Source organism: Gymnoscopelus braueri (genome assembly GCF_963280865.1).
Source record: "Gymnoscopelus braueri genome assembly, chromosome: 1".
NCBI classification, from domain to species: domain Eukaryota; kingdom Metazoa; phylum Chordata; class Actinopteri; order Myctophiformes; family Myctophidae; genus Gymnoscopelus; species Gymnoscopelus braueri.
The window spans coordinates 25,582,025-25,597,095 of NC_137603.1; the positions used below are offsets into that span (position 1 = coordinate 25,582,025).

Here is a 15,071-nt window from a genome sequence, read left to right on the forward strand (position 1 = left end):
TGCCTGCCTGCCTGTCTGTCTGTCTGTCTGTCTGTCTGTCTGTCTGTCTGTCTGTCTGTATGTCTGTCTGTCTGTCTGTCTGTCTGGCTGTCTGCCTGTCTGTCTGTCTGCCTGCCTGTCTGTCTGTCTGTCTGTCTGCCTGTCTGTCTGTCTGTCTGTCTGTCTGTCCGAGTCCGTCCGTCCGTCCGTCTTCTCTACTGACATCAGGCTGTACTAGCTTTAGTAAATGGGTAGACGATATTGCTAGGATTCCACACTGTGTGCCATAAAGTGCTACCCTACTCACTGCTGACACTGCATTCCATGCAAACCTAGAACTCAGAAAATTGACAAGTGAACAAATGTCTAACCGAGCGTGTTTATTGACTCAGAAAGCGTTAAGTAGCCTACTGTATCTATCTACCCTATGAGCAGCGCGGGCCACAGGTGTAAACTGACACCACAAACTTTGAAGACGCGTAGTAGGGGTGTTTGCTTTAAAACGTGTGGTGGCCTCACTCTGTTACAGTATTGTGTATTACTGTGTGCGTAGCGGACCTCAGGGAGGAGAACATCTGTATTGTGTGTATTACTGTATGTGTGTGTAGCGGACCTCGATCAGGGAGGAGAACATCTGGTTAAAGTGATTTATGCCTCTGCAATTGTATGAAGATTCTTTTTTGGTCATTATTACCGGAGGAACTCTCTGCACCAGATAACTATTTTGTAAGTCATGCTTTTTCGTTCTATTTAAAATGGGGGATTTGTGATGATGATTGTGATCAGTGGTGTAAAGTAACTACATTTACTCAAGTACTGTAGGCCTACACTTTTGAGGTATTGGATTTGGAACATTATTACAAAACGTACTTTAACCACTTCAACCATTCTGTACTCCGGCAAGTTGAAAATAGCCGATCTATAAGCTCACGAGTCACAATGCATTGCTAGCTTGTAGATCTGCTATTTTCAAAACTTTTTTTATATAGGCTACATAATGTACTTTTACTTTTGGTACTTTAAGTATATTTTGATGCCAATACTTTTGTACTTTTACTAAAGTAAAAATGTAATACAGGACTTGTAACAGAGTATTTCTACATTGTGGTATTGATACTTTTACTTAAGTAAAAAATGTCAGTACTTCTTCCACCACTGGTTGTGATAAATGCTAATGTATACAAGTATGAAACACTGTTTCTAATTAGGCAGAATTTATGCATTAATTCATTAGCTACTTAAACTAGCCTACAGTGAAACAAGTCATTGTAGCAGCCTACGGGCTATTTTAAATGTAGAAATAGTCTCTCCTAATGTAAACATTTGTCAGTTTTTGTTGTTAACATTTAACCAAAGGCCTAAATCATATGAAAGCATTATATATATTTTTGGAATAAGTCATAACTACTGTATTGTATTAGGAATGGCTGGAATGCACATTCTGAACTGTAGCCTATAGTATGTTCTGCAAAATGATGAATAGCCTAATCAGAAATAAATAAATACATAATGATTGGAAACTTTAAAACATATATTTGATCAAAATCCCCAATGAATACTACCAATAAATAATTTAATAATTTCAATGTCAGCATTTTATAGGAGAGATGTCATTACTATTGTCAGATAGTCAAAGTAAAGTTTTGCATTCTTATAGGCTAGTAATTAACCACTTAAACCCCAAAGCTTTCGCTGAAAATAGCAGATCGACAAGCTCACAACAAGACGCGTTGTGTCGCATTGTGAGCTTGTCGATCAGCTATTTTCAGCAAAAGCTTTCCCCATAATAACAGAAAACAGAAAATACACTAGTATTGAGCCCTGAGGGACTCCGGTTACCCATATGGGGTTTAAGTGGTTAAATAAAGTAGTCACTGAAGTCACTCTTTAGAGCACAGACTCAGTATGAATGAATTCAAGAACATTCACAACTGTCCACCACAGTCTGACTTAAGCTGTGGCCTCAGATGAGACACAACCTGTAGGCTACACTCTCATTGGCAGCATTCGCTGGGCCAACTTTCACTCAATGAACACACTGTACAGAGGCAACCATTGTTTATTTGATAGATGTGACCTTGAAGCGGTCAAGGATGAGATTCTTTGCTTTTGCTTCTTTTTTTCTTTTCTTTTTTTCTCATAGCTCAGCGGCCCAAATCTTTTATTATCGTTTTCCAGTGGAATTCTAGAGCAAGGCCTCACAGTTCTGGGTGCGTCAACAGCAGCAGGCGATAGACCTTACCATCCCCGTCCCCTGTGTCGGCAGGACGTTTATTTAGTCTAGAAGCAGCAGAGTGAAAGCCATGCAGGGTCAGAGCCCATAACAGAAATCTATACGTCAACTACATAATCCTGTCCATTCATTACCTCCCCTCCATCCTCCAGTCTTGCATTACCTCTGTTAAGCTGCTTCATTCCTATGACTGATACTTGAGACAGCATATGTGTTCCAGGGCTGATACAGAGAGTTGTTGCTGCCGGCAATGCCGACGAACATCCACTTGATCTCGATGTTTTACCAAGAGTTTATCCAAGTTGTTTGGTAAATCGATACCGATAGCTGATGCTAAATGGACTTTTTGGGTGTCCTGTTTAATGTAAAGGACAGGAGTGAAAAGCCTCCAGGTTGTTTTCAACAGATTCCATTTTCACACATGGCGTTTTGTTCTTTGTAAAGGGCACTTTCACTTGCCAATGTGCATGGGTGAAACAGTTGTCTCTTTCAGGAAGAAAGGTGCTGCTTACGCTCATGTACAAGAGCAAACATGAGAGGGGTGCCTATCATTTCAGGAAAGAGAATTCTGTCGGCTAGTCGAGAGGTAGATTGTTTACCAGACCCAGATGCATAGGGAGACTTTGGGCTCATCCTCGGGAGAGACCCGTTTGGAACCGTGGCGAGGGAGTCAAACCATCCATCACCCTGTCATCTTTATGTACATCCTCAGGTATTCCAGGAGACTTTAACGCAGATACCTAACTTTGCAGTTTGTTTTTTAGATAGACGTGTAATTGTAGATATTCTCTCCTTCGCAGTTACTCTGTGAAGACGTTCTCTTTTATTATCCACTGGCACCCGACATGCAACGCAATTACAGGCTGTGGAATGTCACTCATGCAAAAATGACTTTGGAGACGTACATGTATAGGTTGGGCAAAGTAAATGAGCTGGAGTTGCAGGTATGGGCCTGTGTGTGTGTACTGCTTTACTGTTCTATGTGTAGTTTGTGTGTCTGTGTGCATGCATGTCTATTCGCTGGCATACATCTTGGCTCTGCAACGGAATAAAGAGGCTAGTGTCTAGAAGCTGGCCCAGTGTGCGACCTTTACCTTGGCTTCCCAGCACGGCCATCCTCTAGCAGGGGTGTGAATGTAGCACCTGTATGCTTTGTTAGGGAGAGACGATCTCATGCCCTCCCGGTCAACTTGTAAAACAGTCTCATAGTTGGCAGGCGGCCCCCCACGCCATATACTATGTCTCCTTCCCGTGTCTGCATGGCATGTTTACAAAAGACCCCTTTCACTGAGGTCACTGGGGAGAGTTTGTATTAGGCACTGGCACCCATTTGTCTGCGACATCATCACACCAATCTTTGGATTCTTGTGTTCTTGTGGGTATAGCGCATCGCATGTGTACACTGTGTGCATGATCCACTGACACACATACTAGCTGGAGGTACCTCTAACCCTAAACTTTTGCCCTACTTCCTCCATAGTAGCCATAAATAGGATTAAAAAAAAACCCCTCTGCTTTGAACTTGTGATGAAGCTCTGCAGTCTGCACCGCCATTCTACAGGTACTCACAACCCCAAAAAAGACAGGTGGTATACAATAGATATGTTTAAAGACGCAGCTGTTGTGCTCTATAATAACATTACCTGTTTGGGTTCTAACCATCTGTCCTCCAGTTATTTTATACCCAGAAGACACTAGGCCTACCTGTAGGGAGGACATCATCGTAGTTATATAGCATGAGCTTACTTTCAAGATGAAAGTAAGAAAGAAGTCATCAATAATGATAGTAATCACTAGCTTCTATCTCGAACGCACATTAGACAGCGTTTATCCTACCTAGTGACCCAGTGCAGGTGTTGTTGTCTTAACTCCAAATGATTAGCAGTGAAGCTGACTGAGTGAGGATTACTGGCAGCCAGAGCATGTCTCTGCATGGGGCTGTTCTTTATGATGGAGTCTGGTCTGGAAACAGGACAAATGAGCCATGCAGTAGCACCAGGGGATTGGCTCTGGGCTTTAGATGTACATCTTATTAAATCTTAGCCTGTAGCCCATTACTGTGGCTCCTCTATCAAGGGATGGTGGGTATTGTTTGCGTGTGAGTAAAGCCTTTCCACTGCGTTCTGTGGTTAGTGTGGGTGCATTGCGCAAGTTGGCTCAAATCTGTTTAATCATGCTTTGTTATGTTTGTGCATTCTTCTGTGCGGGAAAGCCCATGTGGGCACCCACCATTACTACCCTTTTCACTGTCATCGTTCTATGCTTCCAATCCATACTCCTTATGTGAACCTCTCCACCCCCACACGTCTCTTCCTTCCATCCTCCAGCCCAAATTCACCCCTGGCTTTGATGCAGTTCCACACTGTTATAGTGACAGTCAATTGTAATTGAGCTCAATTCTTGATGCGTAGTGGTACTAAAATAAATATTTAAAACAATGTATATCCATTATTTAGCGCAGCAGGGCATCTTGGCTAATAGCGAAGATAGGAGGGAAGCATGAGCAGTGAGGTGGAAGCCATGAGCAGCACCCTGGACAGTCCTCTGAGTCCCATACACCTGACTGGCTTGGGGATGAACTGTCCAGTCAGTCCCAGGTACAGACCCCCTGGTCCGGGCTTGGCCAGCCCCCAGGAGTACACCCAGTGGCTGCCCTGCCGTCATGATGCCAGCCTGCTACCCATGAGAGAAGACCTGGCGTTGTGGCTCAACACTATCTTGGGTGAGATACAATTTCCTTTTTTAGCCGTATGAGTTTCCTTTTCACGAATAAACCAATACATGTTATGTCTAGATGCCAACAAAAACATTATTGAACAGTTAACTGTGATTAGAATAACAGTAGGTTTAAGAACATTTGTTTTCAATCCTTTAGACTACAGAGGAACCATCTAATACTGCTGTGTACAGTGTTAAATTAATACTCTGGATTTAGATGTGTACTGACTTTTTGTTGTTACCAAATAACCAGTAACCACAGATGGTTTCAACTTGCAGGGCTAAGCTATGACCTACAAAAAAAGTTGTTGCTGATCTACAAAGCCAATCTACAAAATACTTGGCCTCAACATATTTGTAATATTTTCATAGTACAAATGCCATAATCTGTGGTTGCGTTTCTCACAACAATCTGCAGATGCATATCATAACAGTTTGATATCTCTTTGAATAACTGGTTAAAAGGCAGGTAATTAAACGCAATAATCACTTAAGCCCTATTTTATACTTCATTGCGTGGTGGTGTTCCTGCACAAAAAATAGCTGATCTACAAGCTCACAATGCGATCCATCGCGACGTGTTGTGAGCTTGTAGGTCGGCCCCATGTAGGAGCGCCAGGTTGAAAGAGGTTAACCTACATATTATCCTCAAAGCTTTAAAAGCCTCTGTGGTGGGATTCCAGAGGAAAAGGTAATTTCTTCCCTCTTTATGGCATTGTCAGGGAAAATATAAAGGGTCTGCACATGTCACAACCTGTTGGATTCTGGGAGATGATGAGACAGTCTCCCCCACTGTCAGACACAGGTTTTTTACTACATGTGCATAAACACAACAAATCAGGTTGTAAAGTGTTATTGGCACGGGTGGCATGATGGTATGAGGGCTGCTGTCAAAAAGAAACAATGTTGATTTCCTTTTTTTGCTTTTACTGGTGCATTGATCTTAGTCATTCATGTGGGACAGGCTGAACAGGCCTTTACACACCGGGGGCGTGATGAATAAACAAGTTGATGCCTTTATTCACGGTGCGGAAGCTCAGGGAAAGCAACCTCCTTCAGAATAAAAATTACATTACTTTACTGTAATATTTGCATTCTGTGTGAATCAGAATCAGAATCATCTTTATTGTCACATCACAGGTTTACAGGTGTAAAGAACTAAGTGAGTGAAATATTTTTCTCGAGTGTGCTCCATCGTCTGTAGTTTTCGTAAAAAGAGAAAGGACGGCGGTAAGGTAGAGCGGGAGAGGAGAGAAGAAACATAAAAGAACACAGGACACAAACAGGTTAAATAATCAAAGATAAACAGATAGAGTGTGTAGTAGCAGGTGTACATTACGTTTAGAATATTAGAATCATATGCAGGTGTGTGCATGTCCTTTTATGAACATTAGCATCATATGCAGGCGTATATATAACATCCCGCCCTGAGGCGAGGTTAAAGAAAGTAGCAGCAGGTACAGTGTTCTCAAGGAGCTAACCACATGTATAATCCACCTTAGGTATAGAAAGACTATGCAAGGTAAATCCACATGCATGGGGGATGTACTGTATGAGTGTAATACACATCAAGTTAATCAGCATAGGAAGACTAGACCGAGGAAAGTATTCCAGTGCGACAGGCGGTGGTCAGGCCTTGTTCAACAGTCTGAAGGCAGTTGGGTAGAAACTGTTCAGGAGTCGGTGTTCAGGCACTTGACTTGATACTGCGGTAGAGCTTGCCTGGTCTTTGTCACAGTAGTGGCGCGAACAGATTGTGGCTAGGGTGATGATTATATGATGGTGATGAATGTACTCATGACACAAACAACATTTTGACTTTGAAAAAATATATTTTCTAACAAACAAACAAAAAATAAACGTGTAAAGACATTTCTTCATGTCACAACCCATGGAATATGTGGTGGTGGATGCATACATTCCACTGTAACATAACATGTAGGTAACTATTAACCATAGACAACCGTTGACATAATTGAACGTGTGTGCATGTGTGCGTGTTTGCTCTCCAGATGTGGGCCTGACAGCAGACGATCTAATGGAGAGGCTGGATACTGGTGTTATTTTGTGTCAGTTAGCACAGCAGCTGCAGGACAAAATGATCCAGGCCAGCAATGGCAAGGTAATACTACTACTACTACTACTACACCCACACACCCACACACACAAACACACACACACACACACACACACACACACACACACACACACACACACACACACACACACACACCTGCAGGAGAAAACTGAAAAGAGAGACCAACAAGAGAGTACAAGAGTACAGTGCACACAACACACAAATCCATATAGCACCGGGACTTATCCTCCAACAAAATAAGTGTGTGTGCGTGTGTGTGTGTGTGTGTGTGTGTGTGTGTGTGTGTGTGTGTGTGTGTGTGTGTGTGTGTGTGTGTGTGTGTGTGTGTGTGTGTGTGTGTGTGTCTGTGTCTGTGTCTGTGTCTGTGTGTGTGTGTGTGTGTGTGTGTGTGTGTGTGTGTGTGTGTGTGTGTGTGTGCATGCTCCGTAAGTGTAGCCATTCATCCGTAGAGTGATCCACTGGCGAGCTGATGCCTCTTCAGGATCATTCTTTGCCAGAGACAACACTGCCAATTTCATCTACTGGTGTCGCAAGATTGGTGTTGATGAGACCTACCTGTTCGAGTCAGAGGGTTTGGGTGAGTTGAGCCCCATTCATACATTGTGATTGTTAGAAACAAGGTCCAAAACAGTTACTTTTCAGGAAATGGGGGAAAAAAATAACCTGTGTTCAATGGAGCCAATGTAGTTATTATTTATTTATCAATATTTATAAAACCCACAGACACACTTAAACACTTTCACTTTCACTTTCAAAATGTTTCAAATACAGCAAAAATAGCCGATCTACAAGCTTGTGTTGTCATACGACAAAGTAAAGCTTTTTAAAAAAAACTACATACAATTACAGGGGTTACTGCCCGGTAGCAACATTGTATGTAATGTATACATATATGTTATATCAAACTTGCAGTTTTGAAAGCACTTCACAACATGTCTAGGCGTGCATGGTGGGATGCGTGAGAATGATAGTGTGGAGGTTAATCTCCATCAACAACAGGGCAAGTCTGCCCCCAAGGCAGACTAACCCCGTTCAATGACTAATACAATGACATGTTAACCCGCTGTTACTACGTCAGACCAAGGTTGACATGCCATTTCTGCATTACACGTGAATTCATTCACACGTTTTGTATGTTTTCCCCCTGCTGCAGTCACGGGTGTCGCACACAGATGAATGTCATTTTGTTACTTTGCAAAGCTAAAAAAGCTAAAAAATGTCATATCATTTTCTTCTTATCATTACATTTCATGACAATAAGTTAATTTGAACCTGCTTGCTAAAGCTTCTGCATGGTGCCTCTGGGGCTGACTCTGTCAATACAGATCATGATAATGAGCCATAATTAGTGTTTGTGGGTCACATTATTAATTTGACACTATTTAACTGTGCGCTCCATCTGTAAATCAAATCATTTGCGAAGGCACGCACGCACGCACGCATGCACGCACGCACGCACGCACGCACGCACGCACGCACAGACGCACGCACGCACGCACGCACGCACGCACGCACACACCATGCTTCTAAAAGGTTGCAACAGTCTTTTTTGATCATCTCAGGAGGCAAAATTGGAGGACAGAGCTGCGCGTCTGGAGCCTGCAGGAATTTCCAACAACTCCAGTTCAAAGTTAGCGCTAGAGCAACAGACATTACCTCCCTGACATGGTCTCTTTCTATACAGAACTATAAAAAAACAACAATCTGGTAACAAACATTAAAGCCACAGTTTATTAGGAATTGTTAGACTAGAAGCAACGTTCCCTGAAGAAGGTCATCAGTGATCGAAAGGTTGCTTCTCTCTCAATAACTGTACCGTGCAGTTTGGCAGTGTGCAGGCGATTTTTTTTTAATTAACACCTTTAGAGTGTGTACTTGTAGCCTATTGAACCAAGTGAGAGAGATCCACAGTGTAGAAGTGGCTGCAGTGCTGTTCTGTAACTCTTTTTGCGGTGAATAATCGTCTATGATGCGTGTTTGAGAAAGAGAGTGAGAGAGAGAGAGAGAGAGAGAGAGAGAGAGAGAGAGAAAGAGAGAGAGAGAGAGAGAGAGAGAGAGAGAGAGAGAGAGAGAGAGAGAGAGAGAGAGAGAATCAAGTCCGACTCCTATATGAACGCCACACCTGTGCCCAAATCATGTACATTCAAGCTGCAGTCGTGGCATTTCCTTGGCCTATCTACCTTCCTGCAGGTGTGTTGCTGCCATTGTTTTCCTTTTGTCGAGACAGAGGAGAGGTCTGTTTATCTCAGGAAGCATCTCCCCTATCAGATGAATGATATCTCATTACAACCCCCCCCTCCTTCTGTTTACACCATGCACAGTTCTCCACAAGCAACCTCGGGAAGTGTGCCTCTGCTTGATGGAGCTGGGACGCATCGCAGCCAGGTAACACATGGAGAACGCCTACTGAGCCAGCTGTTCTCTGCTGCGTATTCCTCCTGACTTCACTTTGGTGTTGATTGTACTCTCGCTGAGAATCTCTCTCTCTCTATCTCTCTCTCTCTCTCTCTCTCTCTCTATGTACAGTATGCATACCTCTTGACAGTACTGTTGGTTTTTCTGAACATGATGTACACACATTTTTTTATTGTGATTTTATAATCATTGGGAAAGTTCTCCATAAGTCCTTGGCCTTAAAATAGAACTCAAAAACGTTCTCTTTCTCTCTCTGCCTCTGTCTCTTTCTGCCTCTGTGTGTCTCTCTCTCTCCCCCTCCCCCACTGCCCCCCCCCCCCTCTCTCTCTCAGGTATGGCGTTGAGCCCCCAGGGTTGGTGAAACTGGAGAGAGAAATAGAGAGGGAGGAGTCGGAGACCCTTTCCCCATCTTCTCCTCTGGACTTTGTCTTCTTCCCTCCGTCACCGTCACTGTCTCCCTCATCCCAGCCATCTCCGCCCCCGGTCCCTTCTCCTCCTTCTCCTCCTTCTCCTCCTCCGCCAGTGTCTCCTCCAGCTCCCACCCTGACCCGTCCCTCATTTCCACTCCCCCCTGCCCCTGTTCCTGTCCAAGGTTATTACAGTTCTGTATTAGTTTATCTTTTATTTCGTTTAGATTCTTTGTTTTCAATTTCAGTTCAGTTTTGAGTAGCTTTTAAAGTGGGTTTGCTAGTTCAGTTTATTATTATATATTTTTCAAAAGGCTAGTTCAGTTTCTATTCATTTTAGCGTTAGTTTTATTATTTTTTTAATTGTAATATGGATTAGTCAGGGGCAAGATTCAACAAGGTCAGAAACTTTTCAAAAATAGCAGATCTACAAGATTGTAGACATTTTCTCTATAGATTTTAGTTAGTTTCTGTTTGTTTTGTTAACACAGTACAGTTGCCGTTAGCTATCGTTTTTATTTCTAAAGCCTCGTTATTATTTTTATTTCAGTCAACTAAAATGTTCTTCCAATTCTAGTTTTTGTCATTTCGTTAGTTTTAGTTAACAGTAATAACCTTGTTCCTGTCTCTGACCTTCCATCAGCCACAACCGTCCCAACCACCACCACCACCACCACCACCAGCACCGCATGTTCCTCCTCCTCTCAGACCTCCCTCTCCACCTCCGTCACCACTACAGCCGTGGCCTCGACTCAGACGCCATGCTTTTCCTCGTCTGCAGCTACCGACGCATCCCCTCCACTATCTGGGTCCTTGCCCGTCCAAACCAGGCCCCCCTCTGCCCCGCTAATCATCCCTAACCGTCCTGCGATCACCTCGCCTCCCCCGCCCCAAACCGTCACATCACCTACGGTGGCGTCGCGTCGCCCCAGCAAACCCGCAGGCCGGAAGAGCCAAAGCGGCGCAGACACGCTCTTGGATGATTTTGTAAGCATACATCCAGTGGTGGAAAAAGTACTCAAATGTTTTACTTAAATAAAAGTATCAATACTGCAATGTAGAAGTACTCTGTTACAAGTAAAAGTACGAAATTCAAATTTTACTTGAGTAAAAGTACAAAAGTATTGGTATCAAAATGTACTTAAAGTACAAAAAGTAAAAGTACTAAGATGTTTGAAAATAGGAGATCTTCAAGCTCACAACGCGTCGCATCTCGGCGCGTTGTGAGCTTGTAGATCAAATAGTATAAAATAGGGCTAAAGTGGTTAATGTATGTTTTATGATGTGTAATAATTTATATCTGCAAAGTAGCTAAAGTTTTCAAATAATTTTAGTGGAGCAAAAGTACAATATTTGCCCCTGAGATGTAGTGGAGTAGAAGTAAAAGTATAGACAATTGGAAATACTCCAGTAAAGTAAAAGTACCTCAAAATTGTACTTAAGTACAGTACTTGAGTAAATGTACTTAGTTACTTTACACCACTGGTTCCAGAGATTCACTGGTCAAGTGCTTACAGTAGAGGCCTGTCACAGTTATTACGTAATTGCCTGATCGCAATTATTTGAGATAATCGCGATTATTTTGCATAATCGTCAGATTTGTTTCCATACAGTACATCTTCAAATATAAAACAAAATAAATACATAGTGGAAGTAGCAGATCTACAAACTCAACACGTTGTGAACTTTTAGACTGGCTATTCCCACTTTTTCTTTTTTTTGGTATGACATTATTAAATATGTCAGTCATTTCTTTAATATTTAAGTTATTTGTCATATCTGCCCAGTGCAATTTTTGTTTGCAAAACCTAGAAGTCAAACAGAAATGTAATTATTATTTATGTGTTCCAACGTTCAATGCCAAAAACACAATTAAATGGTTAATCACAATTTTTTGTGTGACAATGAATCGTCAGTAAAAGTTCATGATCATAGTTTACACAGAAGAATCCATTTTACATTAACAATAAATGTTGTCGGTTCCAGTGATTGTAATATGCAAGTTGTGCTTCATTTATATGCTGTCACTGACGTACAATGAAGTATAAATCAGGTCTGTCTGTCCTGCTCCAGGTGAGGAACATCATCGAGGACCCACCCTGTAGGTGCCCCACCAGGTTCTTTGTTGAGAAGCAGTCCAAGGGCCGCTACCGTTTGGGGGAGAAGGTCCTGTATGTGCGGGTGGGTACAGTACAGTACAGTACAGTATGTTTCTACACATTCCCTCCACTCACAGTAGTTGATAGCAGGGGTGTAAATCTCTGACCTCACGATTACATTTGATTACAATTCTTTGGGAAACGATTCAACCCATTTTCTAATCTCTAAATACACCATGATGTGATTTAATTGCTTTGATACCATTAATCCAATGGTATTTGAAACTACATTTAATTCACAATTAGTTAATTTGACTGGTGGAATTTATTTACTCAGTATTGGAATATAGCAATGGAATATACTGTAGACAAGTTTGATTTTGCGCAAAACGTAATAGATTATATTAACTTAGAATACTCCCAATAATCGATCAATTTGGATCATACACTTTCACAAGGACACTATGCCTTCAATACTGATGCGGAACCAAATATAAACTAGAAAAGTGCTCCTCGAAGCACAGGTCTCTGCCAGGCCGGGGTGCCTACCCAGGGCCGCAAACATTGGAAGGCAGTCATAGCCACTTCGAATGGGATCTGAAAAATCTAACTTATACATCTTATATATCTTTTATTTGTATTTATATTTTTTATATAATTTTTATCCCACAATTTTGTAACCCATTTTTCACCCAGTGCCAATGTCTAAGCTTGTAATCCTGGGCGCTACTCTCCCTCTGCCAGCCTGGGGAGAGCCCCAAACTGAGCTCATGCTTCCTTCAACGCATGAGGAGTGAGCAGGCTGCTGCTTATCACCTGACAGGGGGGAGTTCCACCGGTAGGAACACGAAAACGTAATCTGGCACAAGTGGCTGGGGCCCATATGGAGAGTGAGAATCCAAGGAATCCAGGGAAAAATATATTTTTTATTGTACGAGCATCGGTTCAAGAGCTATTGGCCAAAACGTTAAGTGGGCTGTTGTAGCGCCACTTCGAGGCGATGTGAACATTTTGGGGTGACGGTTCTTCCTTGGCCTACTGTGAGTGTGCGTGCAAAGTTTCACAGCAATTGGGAACTGCGTTCATGATTTGTGGCATTTTATGCAAAACGAGCAACTCCTGCAAGTTTGGAAGGCAATCATAGCCAATTGGAATGGAACATGATAAATCTGACAGATACTTCTTGATCAGATGAGTACATAGATAAGCTGTACCAAATTGCATGAGGTTTGGACAAACAAACTGTAGGAGCAAAAATCGTCCTTATGTTGGGGCTAAAACAGGATGATTTAAACGTTTTAGGGTGGAGGTTCTTCCTGTGAGTGTGCGTGCAAAGCTTCATGCCGATCGGTACAACGGTGCCGGAGATTAGACAGACTGACAGACACACATGTGTGCTCGCACGTGCGCGGACGGACAGGGGCGAAAACATAGTCTCCGGCACATGGCCTTCGGCCTGGCGGAGACAATTGAGCATAACCTGATGTGCGGAATGGACTACTGAGTGCTTTGATTGTGGGTCAGACAATTATTGTTTTACCTCTGAATTATAAAACAAGTTACCATGGCTTGCAGCAATGAAAGCAATGGTTATATACTGTATATTACAGAGGCTATCACAAACAAGTTTTGGGGAGCTCTCAGCTCAGCCCTCAAAGCAGAATCATAAAAGTGTTTCCAGAATGACTGATACAGTATGTAGTCGTTTGCAAAGTGGATGGTTTCCATGATGCCTGCAAGATGTGGTGGTGAGTCAGACTCAATGTCATTTATCCCAGGGTCTTTCATCACTACAGCTTGTCTGACTTGACCCGGCAATGGCATCCTAGCTAGGGAACCAATGTTGCTTAGCAACGAGTATGAATGTTCTGGACAAGGCACAGCTGTGCGATACAGTTCAAATGTCACCCCACTGTGAATCCCTGTATGAATCCATCCATGTGAGTCGGGTTTGATCACAGATACACTCTCTGCTCTGTGATCTAATGTCTAATCTAATCAAAGTGAAAACACAAAAGGAAGGTGAACTGACAACTATTTTCAAATAGCCGAAGTATAGTATAGGGACTGAAGTGGTTAATGTATGTATTGTAATAATAATCAAAATCTACAAAGTAACTAGTAACTAAACTTTTTAAATAATTATAGTGGATTAAAAGTACAATATTTGCCTCTGAGATGTAGTGGAGTACAAGTAAAAGTATTGGAAAATGGAAATACAAAAAAAAAAACTCACAATTTTAGTGCTGAGTACTTGAGTAAATTGAGTACAGTACTTGAGTAAATGTACTTAGTTGTTAGTTTCCACCCCTGCCCTTGGCCGAGGGTGTGTGATGACACTTGTATGAGCAGTAGATATTTGTTTTCCTAAATGGGAGATCAGGGTTTGAATCCAGGGGGTTACACATAGCTTACAGTGGTAGTATCCTCTTACATATGGGAAATATACAGTATATAAATTTGTTTTGCAATTTTGACTTAAAACACCCTCTGGAAGCACAGATGTATATGTTAGTGTACCCTCTGTGTATCAACAGTGTTTGACAGTTAGGGTAGAATCACGTCTTTGGTGGCTAATTGGTCACCAGCTGAAACCCATTTAACGCTTTGTTAATCTTATTGAAAGCCCCATTGACTAGACCTTCTTTACTAACACGTTGATCAATGATATGTATGTTGTCTGTGTCAACTTGCTGACAGGCTGAGCCACTACTTTCTATTTCCTCTTCCTCAGTGGCTGACAGACAACATATTTTTACAACCCATTTAGGAATAATGGCTGCCTTCAAGTGAGGGAACACCTGTTTCCATGCAGCAGCTCAGTCTCTGACATGGGGAAACTTGTCTCGATGCCACATCAAAGGAAACACAGGCAATAAAAGATGAAGTTGCCAAAGGCTGCTGTTGGTTTATGGCCAAATTCAGCAAGCGTGGATGTATCTGTTGGTTTATGGCCAAGTTCAGCAAGCGTGGATGTATCTTGATCTAAAACAGAATCAAACAGAGAGAAACGTCTTTGGAAGTGGGCTTAGTTGTAATCCTGGAGTTTCCAGTTATGTTTCCCTCCATTGGCTCTTGTGCATGTTATCATTATCATTATTTGTACTATGAGCTTACCTGAG

The 15,071-nt window shown here is 42.2% G+C and overlaps 1 protein-coding gene across 1 annotated transcript in view; it reads left to right on the forward strand.

Annotated features, from left to right (window-relative positions):
* Positions 1 to 599: 599 nt before the first annotated feature.
* Positions 600 to 15,071, forward strand: part of gas2b (growth arrest-specific 2b) — a gene marked incomplete at its 3' end in the record, with an annotated part of 18,486 nt that continues 4,014 nt past the window's right edge. Inside the window, exons 1-8 of the mRNA XM_080432509.1 lie at positions 600 to 705; positions 4,669 to 4,934; positions 6,943 to 7,052; positions 7,464 to 7,605; positions 9,350 to 9,413; positions 9,776 to 10,035; positions 10,494 to 10,837; positions 11,924 to 12,031. Of these exons, the coding sequence (XP_080288635.1) occupies positions 4,712 to 4,934; positions 6,943 to 7,052; positions 7,464 to 7,605; positions 9,350 to 9,413; positions 9,776 to 10,035; positions 10,494 to 10,837; positions 11,924 to 12,031 (1,251 nt within the window). The 5' untranslated portion in view covers positions 600 to 705; positions 4,669 to 4,711. The remainder of the gene's footprint in view (positions 706 to 4,668; positions 4,935 to 6,942; positions 7,053 to 7,463; positions 7,606 to 9,349; positions 9,414 to 9,775; positions 10,036 to 10,493; positions 10,838 to 11,923; positions 12,032 to 15,071) is intronic.